Source organism: Uloborus diversus, chromosome 4, assembly GCF_026930045.1.
Source record: "Uloborus diversus isolate 005 chromosome 4, Udiv.v.3.1, whole genome shotgun sequence".
Taxonomy (NCBI): Eukaryota; Metazoa; Arthropoda; class Arachnida; order Araneae; family Uloboridae; genus Uloborus; species Uloborus diversus.
Window position 1 is genome coordinate 110608574 of NC_072734.1, and position 25197 is coordinate 110633770.

At 32.9% G+C, this 25197-nt stretch overlaps 1 protein-coding gene across 1 annotated transcript in view; it reads left to right on the plus strand.

The window, feature by feature from the left end:
- The window catches only part of LOC129220759 (piezo-type mechanosensitive ion channel component-like), a 146524-nt gene that overhangs the window by 72538 nt on the left and 48789 nt on the right, over positions 1-25197 (plus strand). The window contains exons 9-15 of the mRNA XM_054855188.1: positions 1445-1529; positions 5026-5237; positions 5882-6030; positions 19142-19291; positions 19738-19970; positions 21090-21238; positions 23179-23352. Of these exons, the coding sequence (XP_054711163.1) occupies positions 1445-1529; positions 5026-5237; positions 5882-6030; positions 19142-19291; positions 19738-19970; positions 21090-21238; positions 23179-23352 (1152 nt within the window). The remainder of the gene's footprint in view (positions 1-1444; positions 1530-5025; positions 5238-5881; positions 6031-19141; positions 19292-19737; positions 19971-21089; positions 21239-23178; positions 23353-25197) is intronic.

The window sequence follows — 25197 nt, forward strand, 5'->3', positions numbered from 1 at the left end:
AGTTCTGTGTCTGAGGGGTGAAAAAATAAAGTTTTACTGAATGCAGTTTTTATCAATTTTTACTTAGTAAAAACTAACGCTGCTTTTAAAAGTTGCTATTTGGATTGTTGGAGATTCTGTGAAAAGCAGTGAAATTAAGGTAGAAAATATTTGTAATTGCACTAATCTGTTAACTTCATTTTCATGCACTTTAGTTTTCATACATGAAAGTAAGTTGTAAATTTCACAAGTTGTTTGAACCCATTGAATTGAAGCATATGCAATCTTTATTGCAAATTTAGTTTTCTTCAACTATCCTTCATTGTTGTACAAGTTAAAAAATATATATTTACTTAAAAATATATATTTTTCTTTGATATATATATATACTTTATTTTAGACATTTTCTGGATTTTTTTTTCATGTGCCTAATTGTCTACTTATTTGGTGCAATGGTGTTCTAGTACTTAGTACTTGAGACTTCCACTGCTGCTGAAATCAGTTTGAAGCAGATATTTTATATTTTGCATTTGGTTTATTTTTTTTCATTTGAGAAATTATGTATTCTAATTTTGTCTACTTGTTAACTAATTACTTAATTTTTCCTTTTTCTTCTTACAACTTCTTATATACAGGGTGTTCTGTTTTAGCTTGCAAGACCTTTATTTTTGCAACTGTTAGTCCTAGATGTATACATCCAATTGCAAAAATGTTCAAAATCAAATGCAGAGTTAAGATATTGAAAGTTTGAAGCAAAAATAAAAATAAGTCAAAAAATACAAAATTTAACTTTTTATTTGGACCCTAGGTCCTCTAACTTATGTTTAGCAAAATAACTCCCATTGAAAAATTATTCCAACACAAAAAGTTTAAAATTAGTACGGCCACTATTCACGGAGATATGAAACGCAGCGTTTTGTGACTTACACCACTTTTCACTAGCCGTCAACAACTTTTGGGGGGAAAATATAGCTGTTAACAAGTGTTTAAAATTATATGTACACTCATATGTACCACATAACATTTGCCTTTATTTTTGAATAACAATGAAAAAATATAAATACTTTGATTTTCTACTTTGACAACCTGCCATTCTTCTAAAAGGCGATAAGTTCCAATCTCATCTTCTGTATGGTCCCTTAAAACTTTTAAATGGAATATCATATAATATATCTATAATGGTGTCAGTAATAGTTTTCAATTTGGATTATTTCTCTAAATATTATTACGGGACCTAGGGCTCGTATAAAATGTTAAATTTTGTACTTTTTGACTCATTTAAATTTTTGCTTCATGCTTTCACTATCTTAACTCTGCATCCGATTTCGAACATTTTTGCAATTGGAAGTATACATCTAGGACTAACGGTTGAGAAAATAGAGGTCTTGCAGGTTAAAACGGAAAAACCTGTATACACATGTATATGTAATTGTTTCTGTAATCAAGTAATGTTTATTTGCCTTAGATGATGTACACATTAATGTTTTGGATAACCATGCGGCAGTTTTTTGAAGAGCGCCGAGAAGCCCAACAGCAAGACATTGCAGAAGGTTTGATGCTGGAACCTTTTAACATTTCTTATAATACCGCTCATCCTACCTGTCCTAAGCCGTGTATGTTTTTCAAGATCACATATCCCTGTTTGTGTGTTAGCTTTCAAAATGTTTTATTTCCCCTTTTTAGTAGTAGTTATGTCTTTATTGTAATTTATCGCATGTAATAAATTAAATTTCTGAAACTAAATTCCTCACAGATGAAAATGTTGATCGAAGAACACATTTATGGTTTTAAAGACATCCCCACAGAACACTTGGAATTTCCTGTTCTGTTCATAACATATAGTGATATTATTAAATAAATACTGTTACGAGTCCGACCGCTTCAAGAAATTCTTTAAATGACGTCACAGTTCTTGAGAAAACAGATTTATTTACAGCTATGTACAAGAAATGTAGTTGACAACTGCTAAAGTAACCATAGCAATTAGGCAAATATCAATTAACATTGTAAACTCAACGGTAGCACATGTATTTACGTCAAAATATGTAAAACACAGCAAAGGCTTCACAATCACAGAGCTCAACGCTCTCCAACACAACGTGCTGAGGGTTAAAAAGCAGACTAACTCACTCTCTTCTCATTCACATGCCACACGGCTATTTATAACTGCTAAGAAATTTCCATGCCATTTGACATGCTTCCCGAATTTCCATTTCTTTCTGGATTCATTCACTAAGTTTATCAGGGACCATATACTGCAATTGAATATCAGGGGGTTGTGTATTCACTATAAGAAACTATTTACAGGTTAAGTTACTGCAATAATTTTGGATGAAAGGACAACAAAGGTTTTGGAACAAACTCCAAATTTAGCCTAATTACAAGAAATTAATTACAAAAATATTTACTATTTACAAAATTTGTAATAATGCCTAACCCAATTAAGTACGAAGGGATATGCTGATAATTTGTATGCCATTTAATGCTATTTAATTTTCACCTGCATATCATATTAAGTAGTGTAGTTTGTTCATTCTGCTGCATGCTGTTTTTGATAATGATATTTTATTTTGATCCTATTACTGCTACTAACACTAATATTCACACCTTTCTTAATTGAAATATCTCAAGGAGAAAACATAAAATATACATCTTCATATGTTGATATGGAAAAAACCTTTTGACTTTTACCCTTATTCAGATTTTAAAAATTTTGTGCAAAAGTTTTTACACGGTTGAGCTATACATCTAGTCTAATTCTATAGAAATATCTAGCATTAAAAAACACTTATAAGTTTTTTTTTCTGGCTTAGGTTTAATTTCTGTGAAGTTTTTGGATATGAATTGTTGAAATTTTTCTTATATTGATGCTCTTCAATATTTGTAATACTGAATAAAAACTATCTATAAAGACTGTCTTGTTTTGGAATGTTCCAGAATATATTTTTTAATCTGCAACACTGTACCACATGGATCGGCTTTGTGAGCAACATCTGTCCTGTGGGCCGTAGGTTAGACATTACTGGTTTAGGCTTTGAGAAAATTACTGTTAAAACCTAAATTTCATTTAAATCGCATTTTTATTTAGGATATAAAATCATAAACAAATGCTTGGAACATATGGTTATTGTCCTTTTATTATAAATTTGCTTCTGTTCTACTATGTTATTGCTACTAATTTGCATGCTACTTTAAGCTATAGTTTAATACATTTCAAACTTTTTGAACTTGCTCTTTTTTTTAATGTTTAATCTTTAATTTGTGTGTTATTGACTGATTAAGTTTGATTTTAAAAGCACTGACTATAACCTACATTTTGTTGTGTATTTTAGGTGTTTAGTATCAAAACCAGCTGAGTCTACTTTTTTAAATGATACATGAGAGCTGAAAAGCATTCGTGGATTAGGCGTTTTTCAAAGAAAACCCATTTATACAGCAGCTTTTGACAGAGGGACCCTGATGGGAGGTTACAGGAGATCATTGTGACCTTTCAAAAATTTCCTTTTTTGCTAGATTTGTCTGACATTTTGGAAAAAACTATTATCTATCGGCAAAATCACCATCATTTGGCAAAGTTTGGAGTTTTATTCAGCAAATTGAGAATTTCTGCACCCCGCCCTAAAAATTTAAGTTCGGGGGCCCCTGTTTTTCAACCTGATTGAGCTGGATGTGCTTTGAAACTTTTTGCAGTGTGATAGTATTTACCAAGAAGTATCAAATTATGGAAAAAGAAGAAAAAATATCATTGAAAATTCATGGATTCAGCTGGTTTTAATACTAAACACCTGATTTTAAGCTATTATTTTCATTAATTTAAGTAGCAAGATTTTTTTCACATTAGACTAAGCCCTTTTTTTTTGGTATTTCGATACATAAGATCATCTTGAACCTATGCAACTAATCTATGGCATTGACACACCATCAACTGGGGTAACTTAAGCTTTGCGGGTAGCTATGGCCCAACCTACAAAAAGTCAATCAGTACTACCAATAATGATTAAGTTAAGTGAGTACTGCCACCTATTACACCTATTAGACCCTTGAAACAAATAAGTGATAATCACTCTCCTATGTCGTATTCAGTAGAGATAATCTCTTTTCAATTGTCTCAAAATGTTGAAAGGAGAGGATATGTTTTAAATATGAGTTCATTTTGTGTTGGCAGTCTTGCTTAGACCGGGAATACCTTCGTGAAATTTGATCTGAGATCACAAAGTAGGAAACTGCTGTTTTTTGTTATTCCAGCCATCTGGGGTGTTTAGTTATTGGCAGCGTACAGACCTGCTATTGAACCGTGTTACATCATGTTCATTGGATTAAAGTGCAATTATCAAGTGTTTTCTTCTAAGTATTATGTGTCTCTGCAGATGGGATCTAATTATAGAAAATAGTGGATTACTTGAACTTAAGAACTGGTGACTTTTTTGATCCTATGTTTTGGGGTATTTTGTGATAGTTATAACTTTTGTCAGTCAGTATAATTTGTTTTTGAATATTTTGTTTACCTGCTCTTTGGTATTTTAAAGGTTTTCAATAGTTCCAGTCATTTTAATAAATGAATTATTTTTGTTAAATTTATGCATGTCTCTAATACAGGGGTGCCCACCTAGGGAGTTAGAAGGGCAGACTGCACCATTGAAATTTTTAAGGGGAGGGTGTTTTGAGGGTTTTTTCTCTTGTTTTGAGGGAGTCTTAGCAATATTTAGGGGAGATGTGCATCCTTATTGTGAGGGGGCTGGACATCCCTGTCTAATAGACGCACCACAGATCTCTGGTTGGTTTATACTTAGTTTATTTTTGAACTTCAATGTAAAATTAAACTTAAACTTATAATTGGCCAACATGTTACATACAAGCAAAGACCAAAGTTGCCACAGTTGCCAGTATCAAAATAAAGTGTTTTGCTACAGTTTATAAAGTTATGATCATTTGTTACTGTCATTTAATAATATGTCATGATTGTCATGTGACAAAAGCATTCTGTCCTTGCTCATCCCATTTGTTTTTGCATTGAAACTCGACTAAAGATGTTTATCTTCTTTTCAGCTGTGAAAAGGCACTTTAGCATCGTTCCTTCGACAATAACACCTAACCCTTATATAAGAATAATTGCTGAATTTATCTCCAATTTGTTAACGAAGTACTGGATATGGGTTGTTGCAACAATGCTGATGGTGATATCACTTGGTGGATCCGTGGTTGTTGTATATCGCATAGTCTATATGTTTCTATTCTTATTCTTCATTCTAATGTTTCAGGTAAGCTTTGAAATATTATTTTTATAATCTGTTTTTCATTTTATAATTTGCTAATTTTATCTGTGTCTAGTTCTTGATGTTCAGCCATCAGAATATATTATAATTATATTGCGAGGACTTACTTACTATAAATTAGTAAGATCTATTGTATTAGTTGATGTTTTTTGAGTAAATGAACAAACCATTGATTAACTTCCAGCATTAGTTAATGGCAAGCTGGGAATGATTAACTCAACCTTGTATAGCCATAAGGCTTTTAAATATATGAAAATTACAGCACATGTTACTCATAAGAAATATAATTCGGCGATAATTAGTTCTTAACAATTAGTTCTTCATCTTAAACAATGATGTAATTTGGTAAATAACAGCAGTTACATTTCAAAGCAGGAAAAGTATTTAATAAATATGTGCTGAAGTCACTTCAGAGTTACAAGAAAATAAGATTGTATTGATTGTTGAACCCTTAAAATTTATTGTCTGTTCCCTGGAGGCTCATTTGATGATTATGCTCTGTTTACAAGCATTTGTCAATGTCTGTGCACTTAACTTACAATGGTACTTTGTTTTACTTATCCAAATTGAGAACTTATATTTTATCATAATTTTATCCCGTAAATAAAATCCTACTTTTTCTTTTTCAGTTTTCTTATAGAAACTGGCGGAAAATAATGTATGGGTTCTGGCTTACCGTTATTGTTTTTTCCATGCTGGTTCTAATTCTTATTTATACATATCAGTTTAAAGATTTTGATGTGTACTGGGAAGAATATCTTGGTGTGCCGAAAAATCTGTAAGTAGTAAAATCAAACAAAATAGTCTAATTTTTCCTCTTCAAGTTTTTGTTTGTTTAGTGTTATAACAACTATCAAAATATAATATGTTTTTTAAATAATTTATTTTTAGTAAAATGTTCGCTTGATCTAAATTTTGAGGTTATAATCTAAATTCTAGGCTAAATTTTAGTTAACTTTTTTTAAAACTTAGTAGCATTTTTTACTGACTGGGTGGGATAGTCATAAGATGCTGGCCTTTTATATCTAAGTTTGGTTTCAACAACTACTCTCTCTCCCCCCCCCCTTTCTAAAAAAAGCATTGGCACAACGTTGCAAAATTTATGGAACCCTCCTCAAGAATGATCCCTCTTAAAGATACCACACACCCAGGCCCGTGCTGGGTCTCCGAAGAGGGCGGTGGAAAGACTAGTTGGGGGCGCCTATATTTTTAGGTGCATGTTCACATATATATATTTTTTTTGGGGGGGGGGGACAATTTTTTTCCAGAAGAAAGAAATCACTTTCTGGGAAAGCTCTTTTCCTTTTTTTTTTTTTATTCAACTCCCCCAAATGCAATTTTGTTTACCTGTCTCAAATGCATTTTGTTCTGCTAGAGTTGTACTTCAAGCTTTTGGGTTTGACCTTAAGAGGGGCAATGGTATCATGAGAGTAGTAAAGGGCTCTCCTGTAGTTGGGGTGCAGAATATCCCCAAATTTGGGGGGTCCGGGGGTTTCTCCCCCAGAGAAAAATTTAATAAATAGACATAAAATTCTGCATTTTGAAGCCATATAAGGGGTAATTGGAACTACAAAAATATGGGGGTAAAATAGGCAAACAAAATTTCTTTAAAGTTATATACTCCTTTGCAAATTAAGATAATACAAATTAAAAGTTGTTTTGGTTCGACAAATCATGTCAGCAGCCGATAGAAAGAAAGAGCGAGGGAGGAGAAAAGTTTATTTATGCATTATTACTTTCGGGGCAACTCGTTTTTGATCACCCCTCCAACTCCAACTCACCGACAAATACTATAATAAATTAAATGTAAAATGTTCAATAGTAAAAAATTGCTTTAAAATAAATGGTGCACAGATTTAGAAAATAGATAACTATATAGCATCATAATGATACTGTCCATTTGGACAATTCATAATTTAAGCACTCCATGAGAAATAAATTGGAACACTTTGCTTTAGAGCTCGAAAGACTTGTCTAATTATTTTCATGGACTCTAGAGCAATTAAAAATATGTTAAGGACTTCACTTGCACTTTTCAGTCTCTGATATTTTAGTACTTGGTTGCATAGGTTAAGCTTTAAAAACTTTGTAAGAAACAGCTCTTTTTAAATTAAATAAAGAATAAGCTATAGATTTCGCATTGCAACAACTTTTTTTTTTTTTAATTACAAGTAGTGCAGGCTAGAAAACTAAAAGAAATAGGGATTGTGTATTTTTTTTTCCTAGCTAACTGAACAGATTGACAACGTGCAGAAGTTATATAAAAGCAAGCAATACACAAGTGGGACAAAAATTAATTTGTTTTAAAATCCCCGATTACCCCGGCAAATGTAGATTCAAGAAGGAAAATTGAAAATCCTTTAAAAAGCCTTGTACTGTTAAAAATCAATTACAAGTATTTTATTTGTGAACAAATAGAAACTGGCAACGGATAAAAATTTCAAATCATTGCATTTTCTTTCCATGTTGGCCAACAATGAATTCGGTTACCGATCGCGTAAATAAAGGCTTAGCCGTATTTAAAATCAGCTTTATAAAGCGTTATAATTCGAGTTATATGTAACATGGAAGTTCCAAATACATTCTATCAAACGCAGAAAAGAAAAAAAAAACCTCTTTATTTTGGTACAAAACATTTAAATTTTTAAATATGTTTTCATTGCAAAAATCGCGAAAAACCTTTTAGATTTTAAATTAATATCTTTGTTAATTAATGTCATCCGAAAACGCAACCTAGCTAAGAACACCCTCGATCAACTCTCCTTTCGAACAAAATTTTTTTTCTCCAAAATCGGTCCACCCGTTTAGCCGCTAGAGTGCCACACACAGATACGTTAAACTTATAACCCCCTTCCTTTGTGTGTCGGGGGTTAAAAAGAATTTCTAAAGTACTGCATTCGCTTATTAGGGATGAAATAAATAGCAAGATATGAAACACGTGTCACAAAATATTTCTCTCACCCATTCCCCCCCCCCTCCCCGCACCCATTTGATAGAAATTTTAAAATTTAAGGTTTGTAGCCAAACTTTTAAAAAATTTCAAGGTTTTCAAGCATTTTAAAATGAAATTTATCTTTTCTACTTTTCATTTTTTAGTAACGAATCATGCAATTTTTCAAGAGTTGGAAAACCCCTACAAAACAGGATCTCTTAACTATAGCCTGTTTAGCTAATAGGTAAATTCGGCCTTGGTTCTTAGTTATAACAGTACTGACGACAGAGCATTTTTATAAGCATGATAGTATGCCACATAACCACCATGTAATAAGTGACCGCAAATTGTTAACGTATTTGAAAAATAACTTTTTAAATACTAAGACTTCGAATCTGGACTATACAACTACATAGGTATACCATTTACAAGCAAGGATAAAATTAAAAATTGTAAAAAACCCCGACTGAGTCGCAACTGTAGTATCAAGAGGGAAAATTGAAAATCCTTTTAAAAGCTTCATATTATTTAAAATCAATGTCAAGTATTTTATTTGTTAACAAATAGAAACTGGCAACAGATAAAAATTTTAATTCAATGCTTTTAATTTCTTTGTGGGCCAACAATGAATTCGAACTAAGCTAAGAACACTCTCGATCAACTCTCCTTTCAAACAAAAAAAAAAAAAAATTTTTTTTTTTCAAAATCGGTCCATCCGTTTAGGTGCTTGCAGACAGACAGACAGACAGACAGACACACACACACACACACGTCAAACTTATAACCCCCTTTCCTTTGTGTTTCGGGGGTTAAAAACCATGAAGGAAAAATAATAATAACGAAACTAAGAAAGATATTATTATCAGCTAATTACATAACCAAAAAAAAATCAATGAACTGGTAAATAATGACCATAGGTAAAATATTCTGTTATAACAAGATTACTTTCGCAAACTGCGCAAAAATCAACTTTGTATTCAACCAAAACACAATCAGTAACAAAACCGAAACGTTAATGAATCAAACTGAAATTACGTTTGACTTTTCATTTCTGAGCTGGTTTCCCACATTCATTCTAAAATTGTATTAATTCTTATAATGAGAGTATTGATGACTGAGCATTTTTATAATCATGGTAATATATAAAATAATTACAAACTAATAAGTTGCCGCAAATTGACGCGTCATTAAAGAATAACTTTTTAATCCCAGACTTCGAATCTGGAATGTCAATTAAAGATGAACTAAACAATAACACAGGTAAAAATTTTAAACATGAAAAATAAATAAATAAATAAATAAATCAACAATTAAGAAAACCTTAGAAAGATATCAACATTAGCTAATTACATAACAAAAATCAACAAAATGGGGGAAAATGACCATAATATTATTTACTATTAGATTATTTCACAAAACCTCAGAAATGACGGCTTCCTGTGGGTGAATATTTCATGGCGCCCATTCCCCTCACACAGATTGGGGAGAAAGTACCGAACATTTTTATATCAATTATTAGATAATTGAACATGCAATCCGAAATTTATGTGTACCATAAAAGACAGGAATTAAATCTAATTAATTAAACTGATCAATTTGCATTCTAAAAACCATTATTTTTAAAAAGAACAAAATTAAAACATTAAGTAATTGATTGTAATGCAACAAAAGCTAAGTTTATGGCACCCTCTCATAGCTTGGCTACCGGAGCGATCCGGCCTCCTCGACAACTTCGAAGAAATGACGACTTCTGTGGCGACCATTTTCTGGCTCCCCCTTCCCTCACACTGAGAGGTGGGAAACGTACCGAACATTTTCATATTAATTATTGGATAATTGAACATGTTATCCAAAGCCTATGCGTACCATAAAAGACATGAAAATTGAAAAAAATAAGCTTTTTAAAAGCCTCTTTTTTATATATATAAGAAGAAAATGAAATAATAATAATAATAATAATAATAATAATAATAAATTGTAATGCAGCGAAAGCTTAGTTTATAGCGCCCTCTCTTTCTCATACGTTGACGCCCATGGTTATCGCTCCTCTTTGGACGGCCAAGAAGGCCGGTGTCCAAGGCGAATTTTTTCTGGTGCGAAGGCACCCGGCCCGGACTGGCTCCTTCTGGGGTGATCGGCTAGGTACTGGAAAGGGCCCCCCTGGCCCTGGTATGGGGGTTCCGGGGGTCCTCCCCGCGAAAATGTGAGAAAGTTATTGTTTCAAAAATTGCTTTTTCTTTTTGGACATGTTTAATAATAAAACTGAAGTTAAATTATTGTATAAAAAAACACGCATTTGAAGTTTTACTTGACTTACCCTTTAGCAGAACGAAATTTCATACCATTTTTACAAAATCTATTAAAGGTGCGTTATTTTATTTATCATTGTTTCTGAATTGAATTTTTTCTTTTTTTTTTCTTTACTTTTTTTAATAGTTTTATTTACCTTGTAAGCGGAGAGGGTGTGGAGAAGGACTGTGATGCAGGGACAGGCTTGGCAAAGTTTTTCCCACCACCGGTATTTAACCGTCCTGGGAAATACTATGTTTTTCCCACACGGGAAAAATTGATTATTAAAAATATAAATTCAAAACAATCTTTTAAAATATCAAATGAGTTCTAAGTGAATAATACTAGCTTGAAAGACAATACACAAATTACAAATCATAATCGTGTTTATATTCTTCGTCTTCTACTTCCACATTGGATCTTAGCATCAGATAACAAAACACTAATTAGAGACTTTTTGCAAATTTTATTTAAATTTTATTTAAATTTAACACAAATTATTTGCTTCTCTTGATGACACTGGTATTTTTAAGTTTAAAAATTTTATTTTATTGTGATCAAAAATATTTATTTAGAAAATTAAATTATTGATATAAAACATTGTGAGCAAATTTTATGTTTTATATGCAATAATTCTTATTTATTTATATTCCTTTCCTACACAATAATTTAAAACCCAAGGGGAATTTGCAATAACTATTTGTTTCTAACCTTCATTCTACACATCAGACTCAGATAACCAAAACATTTCTCACATATTGTTATTTAGAAGTGTTTCCCGGTATTTACCACTTTTCCCGGTATTTACCATTTCTTCCCAGTATTTCCCAGCGGTATGAAAAAAACAAGTTTTTGACGGGGAAAAGCCAACCCTGTGTAGAGCCCCCTCTTTCAGTGGAGTATGGTAGACCGGGGCACGTTTAGGCAGTGCCCTTTTTTCAAAACGAATTATAACTGGAGAGCCAACAGTCATAACAGATTGATGCTGCTCCCTAGCAAATATCCTCACAAGGTTTTGAGCATCAGTTGAGCTTCAGACTGGTGTGCAGAAAGAATTATCGGTTTTCTACCAAGTCGAATTTTGAATTGAACGTTTTGAAGCTTACTGTGAATAAATAATATTTAGTCAGAACAAATATAAATATATTAAAATTGGTAAAATTTTATCCTTTTTTTTTTGAGAATTGTATTTGTAGGAACTGAAATGTTATTAAATTTTTTTGGACGTTAAAAATAAATCCAAGCTTGGCAAAGGGGCAAGTTTGCGCGTTGACGTTTGAGCACCTTTACGCACGTTCTTATACTGTGACTTACTTCTAAACGTGCCCTGATGCTTTTTTTGCTCCAAACTGTCTCAATTTTTTTTAGCATCACCAAGCACTTTAGTTTTTAAAATCACTATTTTAATTTTTAATTGAGTTACAAATTCGTATCTTATAGCTTACAATCATGTAGCTCTGTCTTCATGCCCGTTCAGTTTTTACTTTATACACTATTCAGTATGTAACAAATTTGCTTTATGTTAACGATGGTAAGACATTATGTTCAAAACACTTTAACAGAACCACGTTAGGTGTCAAAATAAATATGCGTAAACGTGTCCCGTGTCCGGGGTAAGTTTACTCAACCGACTTGAACTTAAAAATAATTTTTTTAACGGTTAAAAACAAATTGAGCAACAACTAATCTTGACTCCATTAAATACTTCCTTAAACCGCAATGACTGAAATTTCCTAAGTTAAAACATAGAATATAGAAAATTCATTGAAAAAATTCCGCTGAAAAGTGCTTTGGTCGACCCAATAGAATATTCCCAATTTTAGGTGGTCCGAAAGGGTTCTCCCCCGGGGAAAATTTTGAAAATCAGATATAAAATTCTGCATTTTTAGGCCTAATGGGGGGGGGGGGGCGGAGCTTAGTCTCTAAGAGGGAGCCCCTTATCCTCTCCGTGAGTGAGCCACTGTTGGAAGGGACAGATTTTTTTACAACTTTTAAGCTTAAAGCGATGAATTAATATTAGAATAATTCTCGTACCTTTTTTGCTTCATCTTGTCATTATCTTCTCCCAATGTATCTATTTTTTAATTTCCATAATAGAAATTATAGTTGGCTTGCACGCAAGTAAAATACAGACCTTCAACTATCGTACTATAATGCAGATTGCAGAAGTAAAAACCCCACGTGGAATAGTTTTATGGCCAATATCCGGTGATAAAGACCCTATCGGAAAGATTTCCATGTGCATTCGATTTTCCCATTTATTTACTGGTTTAAAAGCAAAAGGATTTGGTGCACTAAAGCAATCTACATGAATCCATTGAGTCTTGAACAAGTCATGAAGTTTTTATGTACTCCTATTTTTATTACACCTGCATTTCTCTTTTGTTCGAGTTTTTTTCACACGGCCATCATCCATACCCAAATTTCACAGTTCTTGTCTTATCTCATCTTATTGATTCTACAAGAACTTGCAGTATTATTAGCGGCTTGTATCAGAAAGGCTGACATCACTCTCCGAGGGGTCCTAGTTTACTCCTGTCATCGGAGTAACTTATAACCATGCGTTTAGTTCCGCCGTCACCCCTGGAGGCGTCAGTCGGTAGTACACTTGGAGAAAGAGGGAAGGAAAGAAAAGTTGTTGGTTAAAATTTTATTTGTTGGAATTCCCAAAAGATAACTTTTTTCAACTTTAGGATTACTCTGGAGATCTGCATACTCGCAGACTCCGCAATGCGAGGAGAAGGGGGGAGGGGCACACCACTAAGGGGCCCAAGGCCCGAGAAACCAAAGAATCTTAAAAAAAAAAAAAAAAAAAAAACGAACACCTAATCACCTCCAGGATCTGATTACTGAATAGGCCAACTAGGCCGCGTGGCCTAGGACCCCCGATATTTAGGGGCCCTGAAATGGCTGAAACTACTTTAGTTTGCGGCTAAAATTGTTTTAGCCAATGGATCGAGTTTGAATACTGGGCCCCCCATAAAAATTATTGGCTTACGCCCCTCGAAACCTTAGTCGGGCCCCTAATATCTTTGCTGAAATTTTAAAAGTTAAAAATATGTTTTAGCAAATATTTGAAGAAAAAACGAAACTGAACTCATATTAACCCAGGAGCAGCTAAACTGTGCAACTGTGTCGTTTAAACACATTTTTAAATAGACAAAAAAATATATGTACGAAAAGCATGAAAAATCCGCAAAGTTTTAAAATCTCTCTTCAGGGGTGCCCACCAGGGGGGGTCATGGCGTAGACTGCGCCATTGAAAGTTTTAGGGGGTGTTTTGAGGGGTACTTTTTACTTTTCTGAGGGGGGTTCTTGCTTTGGGGGGTCTTCGTGATATTTAGGGAGGTGCGCCCTTACTCTTAGGGGGGTTGGGCACCCCTGAATCTCTTAATGATAGTTTTATCAGTTCTAAAAGGGTGAAAGCAAAAATTTAACTTGATCAAGAGATTGATGTTAATGTTTTGTATCTCAACTTATATAAAAGGCAGACAACACCTCTAAACATCCCGGTTAATAGAGGAATAAAATGAAATTCAAAAAATGGATTCAAAGCGTTTAAAAATTAACCGAAAATGGTGGCGGTTATCAGTGGGCGGTTATGGGCCGGGATGATTTTTTGCAAGGAGGTCGAGCATTTCTGTTAAGGCCCGTAGGCGATCTCTAAATTGCCTATTTGGTAATCCGGCCCTGTTAACGGGACAAATTCAGAGAAATTAAATCCCAAGGGGACCCTAACCTAAAATTAATATTTGCCCCGGGGCTCTACCTGGCTTTAATTAGGCACCCCAGTGTGCTATTTGTATAAAACTAGAAAGAGTGATCAAAAGCATCCCGGACAGGGCCTGATTTAGATATAGGCAGGTTCTAAGGAAAGATTTTTTGGAGTCACTATGCAGTCAAATCTTACTTTTAGTCATTAGCTAAAACAACTTTAGCCATTATGGGGCCCCTAAAAAGCAAGGGCCCTAGGCCACAATCTAGTTGGTCTATTCAGTAACCAGGCCCTGATCGTGGCAAAACGTATAAGGAAACATATTGAAATAGTTACAAGGAAATCAAAGAATTTTAAAATCATTTTTTGCTACAATTTTTTTTTCCGCTTCATTTGGGGGCTCCTCCTGGCAAGGGGACTCTCGGCATGGGCGGATTTATGGGGGGGCAGAGGGGGGCAATGCCCCCCCCCCAGTTTTGGGAGGACTTTATGTAGTAACAACACATCTTCCAAAAATTAAAAAAAAAAATTATTATTTTTTCTTTTTTGAATAGTTCTGAAGGGCATGGGTGGATTTATGAGGGGGGGGAGGCATAGGGGGCAATGTCCCCCAGTTTTGGGAGGACTTTATATAGTAACACCACATCTTCCAAAATCTTAAAACAAAAAAATCATGACTTTTTCTTTTTTGAATAGTTTAATGAAAATGAAGAGAAAAGCGAATGTCCTTTTCTGATGGGAGAAAAGAAAAGGAAAAAAAAAACGAACATTAAATACAAATAGTACAGCTGTCACTGGGGTGCTGAAAATGTGTCTAAATTCACTATTTTGGACTGAAAATCATTTGGGCAAGTATATGAATGAAAATATAGGCTAAACGAGCTATACATTAAGCTGCAACACTTATAATAACTGACGATTATTTTAACAAACTAGAACCTACAGTAAAGGGAGGAAAACTCCCGCCCCCATTTGCGCTAACAGAACGATCCACTCGTTATGATTTGTGTCCACATTTAAAGTATATTTCTGCATAATATTTATGTTCTTAGTAGATTAATTGGCCTTTTGAGAAATTCTAAAAAACCTAGTTTTTTTCCCTTCTCTCTCTCTCTCTCTCTCTTTTAAAAAGAGAGAGAGAGAGAAAATAAATACCATCGCAAACTGAATAAATTTCAGTTATCTGAGTATTCTGAATAAATAAATCTTTTTACTTAGAGGGAGAGTACAATTTTACTTACTTTATAAATACTGTTTTAAAAGTAAGGTAGTCATAATCATCTAAGTCTGAGTCAGTCCTTGTCATTATTGAAATCTAAATAATTGAGTCATCAAAAGTTTTGGAAAAATTTACTGAAATTTTATAAAAGTCTATAAAAACCTAACAAAGATTGGTAAAATCGTGAAAATCCTTTAACCGTAAAAACTGACGAATTTTCATAAAAATTACAAAAAATCAAGCAAAAATCTGCAGGTAAGAGTGAATTACAAACAGGGCTGAATTTTCCTATAAGATAAAGAAGTTATTGCTTAGGACCCCTGCTTTGAAGTGGTTCCCTAACTCCCAAAAAAAATTTATGATTCGTTCCTTAAAAAATCGAAATTGCTTGAAAAACCTAATTTCATTTTTAAGTGCTTGAAAAGCTTAAATATTTGGAAACGTGTGGCTACAAACCTTAAATTTTAAAATTTCTAACAAATGGTAGAGGGGGAGGAGTGCCAAAATGTGTCAAATTCAGCTCCTTGCCACATCCTGTATTAAAAATGTAAAAATCATGTTTCTCACGTTTGTAACATATTATTTGAAATAAATTTTTGTGACTCACATGTTTCATATCTTGCTATTTATTCAATCCCAAATGCAGTACTTTGGAAATTCTTTTGTATTGGTTGCTTTAATCTTACTTCTTCTGCATATTGTTTATCTGTTTAGCACGGAAAAAATACACACTACTTCTATTTCTTTTCGTTCTCTGCCCCACTTGCAACTGAAGAAAAGTTATCATGAGAAATCTATGGTTTCTTTTTTCTTTTAAATTTAAAATAGCTATTTCTTACAAAGCTAGAACAGGACTGTAAAAATTTACAATCAAGTACTAAAATATCAGAAACTGGAAGGTACAAATGAAGTGCGTTAAATAATTTTATTTATTCTAGAGTCCTAGAAAATAATTAGATAAGTCTTTGAAAATTCTAAGTAAAGTGGGTTCCAATTACTTCTACACCATATTGTTAATCTGATTAGCCAGGAAAAAAATTATACACTACCTCTATTCCTTTTGGTTTTCTGTACTTCTTATAATTGAAAAAAGGTTGTTGTAATGAGAAATCTATTGTTTATTTTTTCTTTCAAACTTAAAATGGCTGTTTCTTACAAAGTTTGAACAATACTGTACAACTGTATCTTTGTCTATTCCAATTAACCAATTAACCTACCCAATAAGGGTTCAAAATGCAGAATTTTATATCCATTTTACAAAATTTCCTCCGGGGGAGAAACCCCCGGTCCCCTAAAATTGGTGATATTCTATTTCCCACTTAAAAGGGAGCCCTGCGTCATTCTCTTGATACCAGCTCCCTCTCTTAAGGTCAATTCAAAAAGGACAGCATGAAAACACACATTAATGAAAATGACACACAAAAAAGTAAAGCATGGACTTATGCATTACAGCAAACAGACAAAAACATGGGAGTGGGGGGCAATAAAAATGTTGCTCAAAAGAAAAAAAAAAAAATCCTGCCCCCCCAGGAACTCAGTCCTAAATCCGCCTATGACTCTCGGCGATCGCCGACTAGCTGATTTGGCCAGTCTGGGTCCGCTCCTCTCTCTCCTTTTTCACACAGAACGATAAAAAAAAGTACCGAACAGTTTTATACTAATTATTACATAATTGAAAATGTAACCTATCATCAAAATGTAATCTATGTGCGCCATTAAGACAAGAATTAAATCTAATGTATTTGTATTCTAAAAACAATACTTAGACTAAAATTTAAAAATTAATAATTAATTATTATGCAGAAAAATTTTAGTTTATGGCGCCCTCTTAGATCTCTGCGCGTGGTGCAATTGCCCCGTTCGCCCCCTTTTCGGACGGCCGGTGGCACCAGGGCGCCGTAAAGTCTGAATAGTCCTAGTCTGAAGGCGCCATTATTTTATGGCAATTGCACCGCTACTAAGAAAACGTTTCAAACTGAGGAACTCTTACTTGTTTCCCTCCCTGACTTCATACACTGCTTCATATTAACTCTAAAGGAACATTTAAATAGAAGCCATCTGGTTACCCCAGGGAATAATTTAACTTTGTCCAGAAAGGAATGATGGGGTCATCAGGTGTAAACAGTGATGAATGGCAGAGGGTAATTTACTGTTCAGAAGTTGCCGAACCGCCCCCCCCCCTTTTTTGTATGGATTGGGGAGCTCTTTAATTGCAACTATTGTATATCTTATTGAAACTGGAAAACTAGTACGTTATCTTTATGCAGGCACTTTACGGAAGATATCGCTTTCCCCCCTTTGGCTATTGTCTACTTGAATGGTGCAAGATTTTAATAATTAGTTTGTCGCTATGGCTGAGTTTTCATTCGACAGATTTATAATTTTTCTTGAAGTATTTTCTTTCGTACTAGTTTCGATAGAAGTTTACATTCTTTGAGAAAAAGGGCGTCGTAAAAGGGGGCGCACCGGGATTCGTCCCGGTGGGCCAGCACGGGCCTGCACACACCCCTGTAAATTTCAATGTTACAATTTGCTCCATTATTCTTCTCAAGGGCACCCTTACGTTACTTAATATCTTCATTTAGCATCATCAAATGTGAACTACTTTGCTTGTTTTCCTTTTTAGTTATGTTTGAATACTAAAAAATATTTTTTCGAAAAAGTAATAATATAAATATCAACCATTCTTGTAGTTTTATAAGAAGTAAAACATCCACTGGTTAAGGGGAGTTAGCAAGATATCTCACTTATGGTGTAACTTAAAAATTTGGATCCAAATAACAATTTTAATCTTGCTTAGCTAAATGTGGAACAAAAGAGCATCCATGGGAAGATAAGTCATTTCATAATTTTTTTATAAATTGAAAAGTTATAGTTAATGTAGAGATTAACCTACCTCTTGTCTTATCATGCAGTTTTCCCATTAACCTATAATATGGGACAAAAGAGCACCATCTGAAAGTGATAATATGAATTTTTTGTAGTAAAGTTTAACATTTTTAATTCAGTCAAAAAGGGAGATAAAGAATAAATTGATAAACATTTTAAAATTCAATTTACTAACCTTGAGATTAAATTGTTGTCTTATCACTCTGTCTTCCATTAACTCTTGAATTGAACATAATCTTGTTGTATACAAGACAAGATGGATAGTACGAATGTTTCCAAAAAAAAAAAAAAACTAGTGTATTAAACTCTGCACTCTAAAACATTATTTTTGCACTTGATCTTGGTTTCCAGGTCAGTAAATTTGGTTTGAAAATGTGAAGGAACAGTTGCTTAACAGGTTCAGGGTATTTGGGTTATAATCTTATTTTGCTGGGGTGAAGAATTGGAGCCATTTGCTTTCATATATTTTCTATAGAGAGCCTGAGTTACCATTTTTAATAATAATAATTAGAATAAATATCAGTAACTCCAAAACATTCAAAAAATTTTTTTAGAAATTGTCTTTATGTGTGATTCTTCATTGACCAAAAAATTAAGCTAATTTCAACGTACTTTGTTAAGAAATACTGATAACGTGGAAATTATTCTGAACAATTAAAAATTAAAGACTGGAAAAATCCACTTTGAATAATTTGTTGTTTTTATACTGATTGTATTGGTGTATATATCTAAATCCCAATTCTTGATTTAATTACTGATTCATTTCCGATTTTTTTAAATACATTTTCTAGTAATTTTTGATTTATGCTTTGCATTTTGGAATAACTGATATTATTTCTTTTTAGTCAAAGAGATCTTGGTCTTGAGTTGTATGATTCTGACACAGGGACGTTATTTTTGAAGCTATTGACACCAACTTTTTTCCTAATCATTACAATAATCCAGTTGCATTATTTCCACAAAGAGTTTTTGATAATAAGCGATATTCACTACAGGTAATTTTTTAAGTTGGCTTCTTAAAGGTATATTTTTTAATGTTATGTTTTGATATCTCATTTTTTAATGGAGAAACATTTGAAAACATGACTGAAGGTTAAAACAGAAGTAAAAAGAAAGTAAAGAAAAAAATGTCTAGGATATTTAAAAAATTGGTACTGCAATCATTTAAAGCCATGGATGACTTGCTTGTATCATTGAATGTTCATATTACCAGTATGTTGAAATGAAAACAATTATGTCTAGTGGAAATACCAATGTTTGTATTTACATAATATTTATTATTCACTTTCGATTGAAGTTTGATTATATTGTTAATTATTGTAAATTCCAAAAAAATAAATGAATAAAAAAAATTAAAAAAATTTCTTTGTGTGTAGAATGTTTTTCTCTTTCCCCTCTCACCTAAGGGTTTGGTAATTCAATTTGTTTTCAATACTTGTAGGTCAGGAGAGAACTTAGCAGATCGAACACAGCTCACTACAACAACAGACTTGCCAAATGACAGCAATGAGACGCACATTACAATAGATCCTGAGCATGTTGCTGAAAGGCCAAAAGATTTAGATCTTGGAGCCACCCCACGAAAGGAGTTCATTCAGAGCTCTCCTGGGCTTGAAGTTTCAACACCTGGCTCTCAAAAGCGAGACGATGCCGACAGTAATCGAGCTGAAAGGGGTATATTCATTTAAATGTTGTATTATTAAACACATACATACTGGGGGATCCAAAAGACAGGACCAACTTTAAAAATGAATAATTCAAAAACGAAAAAAGATAAAAAGATGCGGTTTGCCCTAAACGGTTGGAAAAGAAGCCGGGTTTTGTTTCAACAAACCAAAAATAGTTCTGTTGGCAACCAACAGATGGCACTGTCCGATTTCTGATCTAGGATCATGCAAAGCAACAAACAATATAAAAAGGAGTAATGGTAGTTGATGCTATTATGCATCGAAATGCTAAAATTCATCAATGAGCCCGTAATTGAGAAAACCCGTTTAGTTAAAGTGAATTATAAGAACTATGGATAAAAGGCTATAGCGCCATCTGTTGGTCAAAAACAGAACTATTTTTGTCTTGTTGCCACACAAAACTCAACTCCTTTTCCATTCGTTCAGTGCAAACCACATCTTTTTGTCTTCATTCATTTTCAAATTATTCATTTTTAAAGTTGGCCCTGACTTTTGGATCACCTTGTATATAACATTACAAACATTAATTAAAAAAATATTAATGATGCAAGAATAAACAAAAGTGATGAAACCAGACTCATCAGCAGTGGAAGTTTCATCCAACGGTCAAAAAAACCAAACAATTAAATCTATGAATTAAAAAAAAAAAAGTTGCTTAAGTCCCAAATAAATACCTTACAGAACTGCATTTCTCTTAACAAGTTTAGTGTTTTTTTAAATAAGTAAATATTTTACTAAAACATTGCACATTTTGATTCTTAACTCTTTGAGGCATAGTGGCTGCGTTTGAGGCTATTTAGCATTATGTGTTTTTTTTTTTTCAGCCAACAGATACTGTGGCTTCAATAGTTGGCTGATAGATATAAAATTCTTGGTGGCATCAAGCAAAGTCACCAGGCGTCAAAAGGTTAATTAGATTTAGGCTTATTTTCTAGTCAGAACATTTTTGGGAGCTTTTTTGGAATTAATTAAAATATGGTTTTTCTTCTTATTACCATCATCTAAGGAAGTTATTGTAAAAATTTTCACTTTTTATGCATACCACAATCAAATATTTGTTACAACAGTTCTTACAGTTTTTTTTTGCTTTTTTTCTCTGTTACAGAATTTAGAGCTGTGAAGATTTGCTTGAATAATATATTTCAAGGTGTGCAGCAAGTGTTCACATCTATTTCAGAAATACTATGGAGAGTTTTAGAAATACACATCATCAAAATTGTGTTTTTATCATCATTTTGCTTGGCTGCATATGATGTGAGTATTTATAATTTTTTTGTCATTAAGAGTGCAGACTATAGCGAAATCTGTGGATGTAATATTATCAGTAGATATGGTGAAAGCAAAACATTTATAAGTTTCTTGTTTGAATTTTTTCTCACAGATTGCCTTTTGAAGATAGACAACCAGCAACAGGTTTAAGTCCGAATTATAGTTGAGGCAAACCTAACCTGGTAGCATTGTAAAAGCAACGCAGATCCTAATCCTTGCATTTTAGCATTTGACGCTGCCAGGTTAGGTTTGCCCCAACTGTCGTTAGTACTTTTCTATCTACAAAGCCCCAATAAGGCTTAACCCTCTATTTCTCAAATTATTATTTCCCGCAGAAAAAAATATTTACATGCATAGAACTTTAAAGAATAAAACACCATCACATATGAGATGGATTTTTTAAAATAAATTTATAAAGTATAATTTTGATTTAATAATACCCAGTTTAATAATTGCCTCAAATTATGATACATTTCACTGGTCTGGATTTGATTGCATTGAATATCTTTGCTCCTCAATTTAACAATATCCTTGATTTAACGATAACATTTTCCAGTCCCTTCACAATCGTTAAATCGGGGTTATACTGTATTTTCAAAACAGGTTTTGTTACTCTGTGTCTGAAATATTAACTTATGTCAGTACCAACACCTTGAATGTAAAGCAGCCATATCACAACGCTTAAGTCAGTGTTTATCAACCTTTTTTGACCCTTAGACCCGCACAAACTTTTGAAAAAAAAAAAAACCCAGATTTTTTTTAAAAAATACTAAGCACTTTTCATAATGCACTCAAAAGGACAAAATAACTCTTCTTGGTTAAGAAAGAACAATTTAAGTACTCCTGTAGTTTTCAATTATCCTAAGAAAATGACACCACAAACAAAGAAAAGTGGATCACGTCATGTAGAGAATTTCTTATCTAGCTTTTAATAATAAATTTGAGCATTAAAACATGCATATTTTTTGAAATGGGAAAGTTTGGTTTGAAATGATTTGAGCCGCACTTTTCTTTGTTTGTGGTGTCATTTTCTCGGAATAATTGAAAACTACAGGAGTACTTAAATTGTTCTTTCTTAACCAAGAAAGTTATGTTGTCCATTTGATTGCATTATGAAAAGTTCTTAGTATTTTATTTTTAAATCTGTTGCTTATTCTTTTTAATGTAAATGTATTTCAGAAATAGAATGTTACCATTACAAAACTTCACCTTATTATTTTTTTTTCAGATAAATTCTCCATACTAAAAGGGAATAAAAAGTATATACCTGTCTAAACCTTTAAGCATTTGGCACTAAAAAGTTATCCTTATTCCCCTCTGCGTTTTGTGTGCTAAGTTAATTAGAACCATTTAAATATTGAAGATTTGCAAAACTAATTCATATTTCACAACATACAAATTTCTTGTGATAAAGATCCTAACATGTCTCCTTACTTAACCGCGCTATGGATTATTAGATAGATGAGGATAAATATTTTTGGAAAACAATGATAGTAAATACATTTCATGCTTCCAGAGAAGCCTTGATTCAAAATGTTCATTATGATTACTCTTAATGTTGCTGTTGTAAGACAACAAATATTTGTAACAAGGGGATGGGGAAATTACATGAAACTTGCTGTTTTCCATCCTAACTGAAATAAAATTTTGTTTTAGAATTTTAATTTTTCAGCGTTAAGTTGAACATTAAGATTAAGCAAATTATTTAGTGAAATCACGAAGTCTGTAAGTGGTCTAGTTTATGAGATATAAGCAGAAGCAGGCCTCAAATTTTTCTGTGACAAGCATGCCAAGTATATAATGAAAGTGCTTAAAAAATTCATGGCGATTTTTTCCTCCATCTCCCCCCCTCGCATTCTCCACTATTATGGTATATATCTTTATATGTGAGGGTAATCTTTTTTTTTTTTTTTCTCTATTTGTAGGTATGTTTCATACATTTAGCATTTGTGGTTTTTGTTGTTGTGGCTCTGCCTGTCAAATCACTTCAGATCTTCTTCTCCCACTGCTGTTCTGTTTGGGCTGCTGCACTCTTATTGTCTAAAATGATTTATCAGTTGAGCATTGTGTCCTATTTAAACTGGCGAGTTAATTGTACAGTAAGTAATTCAATTTAGTTTATATTTTTAATAAAGTGTAAAAATGAAAATTGTGCATTTAATTTTGTCACCTGTTAATATTATGTATTATTCAGATATGATTATTAATTGTGTTATGTATGTGAAACTATGTTAGGAGTACATTAATATGTTGTACACTTAATTGTTTGTTGTAAATAAGAAATATTTGCAACAAAGCAGTTATGCAGGGTGTGCCACAATTCCCTCTGGTTTTGGAAGGCTTATTAAAACAAAACTTTTGCCAGTACAGTAACAACACTGACAGGCAGGGGCGGCAAATAGGGGGGTCGAGAGGGGGCGGTCGCACCCCCCAAATTTTTTAGGAGGAATGATTAAAAAAAACGAGCAAATTCAATTTTCGTAAATCGCAAACCAATGTTCATGGAAAAGGAATCTTGCTGGTTCTCAGGAATGGTTGAAGAAACTCGACTTATTTTTAGATTTGAGCAAGTGTTTTCTATGTTTTAAATAATTAGAAATTCATCAAGACTTTACCGGCCTTTTCAGAACAGAAAAAAAATGATAATGAATTAAGGTGAATTTTAACTAAAGACGTAAACTTCATATAGGCTAAATATTTCATTTCTGTGTGCTCTGTGTAAGGACGGTTATGAGAGGCTCGTGTAGTGGTGTGGCTGCATGATTTTCACTAAATGCCTTGGTATTTTGCATCCATTGTTACGCTCATATTTTGAGTGTGTACATTTAATGAGTGTTCATCACTTTCTTCTGAAAACACATTTCTACTGCTCAATGAATAGTATACTTTCATAGCTACGTCTGAAAAATACATACTATTTTTGAAAAAAATATCTCTTTTCTGTGGCCTCTTTAATAATCCAATATCAGGGTGACACAAGAGGGTCTTTAAGACACAACACAAGATGGTCTTTTAAAGCGTAAAAACTCTTCTCGATAACTTCAAAGCAGTGATTTTGGAAAACAACTCTTTGAATAATGAAGAAGCTAATATCCTTTAACATTATGAATTTTTATTCGTTTTGTTTGTATTGCGGAGAGTCTTTAAACAGTGTTTTACTATATCAAAACATCTTCAATCAGCTAACATGAACTTTTGGACTGTTCAAGCTACAGTTTAAGCTACAATGGTGTGTTTTTCCTTCAGTCAAAAGTACTACTTTTAGTCATTGAAATAGATAGAATGAGCAAAAAAAAAAATACATGAACCCAGAAAAATACTTTCATTTTTCAAACAGTTTTTTTTAAATTAATTTTTTAAAGTGTCAGATTTTTCAAACAAGGCGTGGTCTTGATGACGTCACAAATGATGCACTTTGTGGCGCATCTTTCTATCACGTTTCCACGTTATGATAATCAAGAAGCGAATTGAATATTGCGCTCTACGCTTGCTATCAACCCTATCGTTGCCAATACACGTGAGTAAAGATGCGAATTAAAAATATTTTGTTCTGTGAATGGCACATTGAATGACATTCCATCATTTGTGATGTCACACGACAGAAGTGTAAACAACGAAAGCGCACCGATTTAAGTAATTTTTTAAAAATATTAAACTAAAATAAATTATTCAAACCAAGCGTGGATCTTTTTAAAAAAATTCTTATTCCAGAGAATTTTTAAAAAGTGCAAAGAATATTCAAAAGAATTTAGAAGAGGTAACCAAAATGCACGTGATGATGTAAAGTCAAATCTTGATTTAACATATTGTATAAAATAATAGATTCAGCTTCTAATGAAATTAACACAAGATTTGATGATAAATATTTTTCTGCATTGTTTTGTCTCTTTATTTTCTGGATTGGATGTTGAAAGCAAAAAATGAATTATTTCAATTATGAGTAA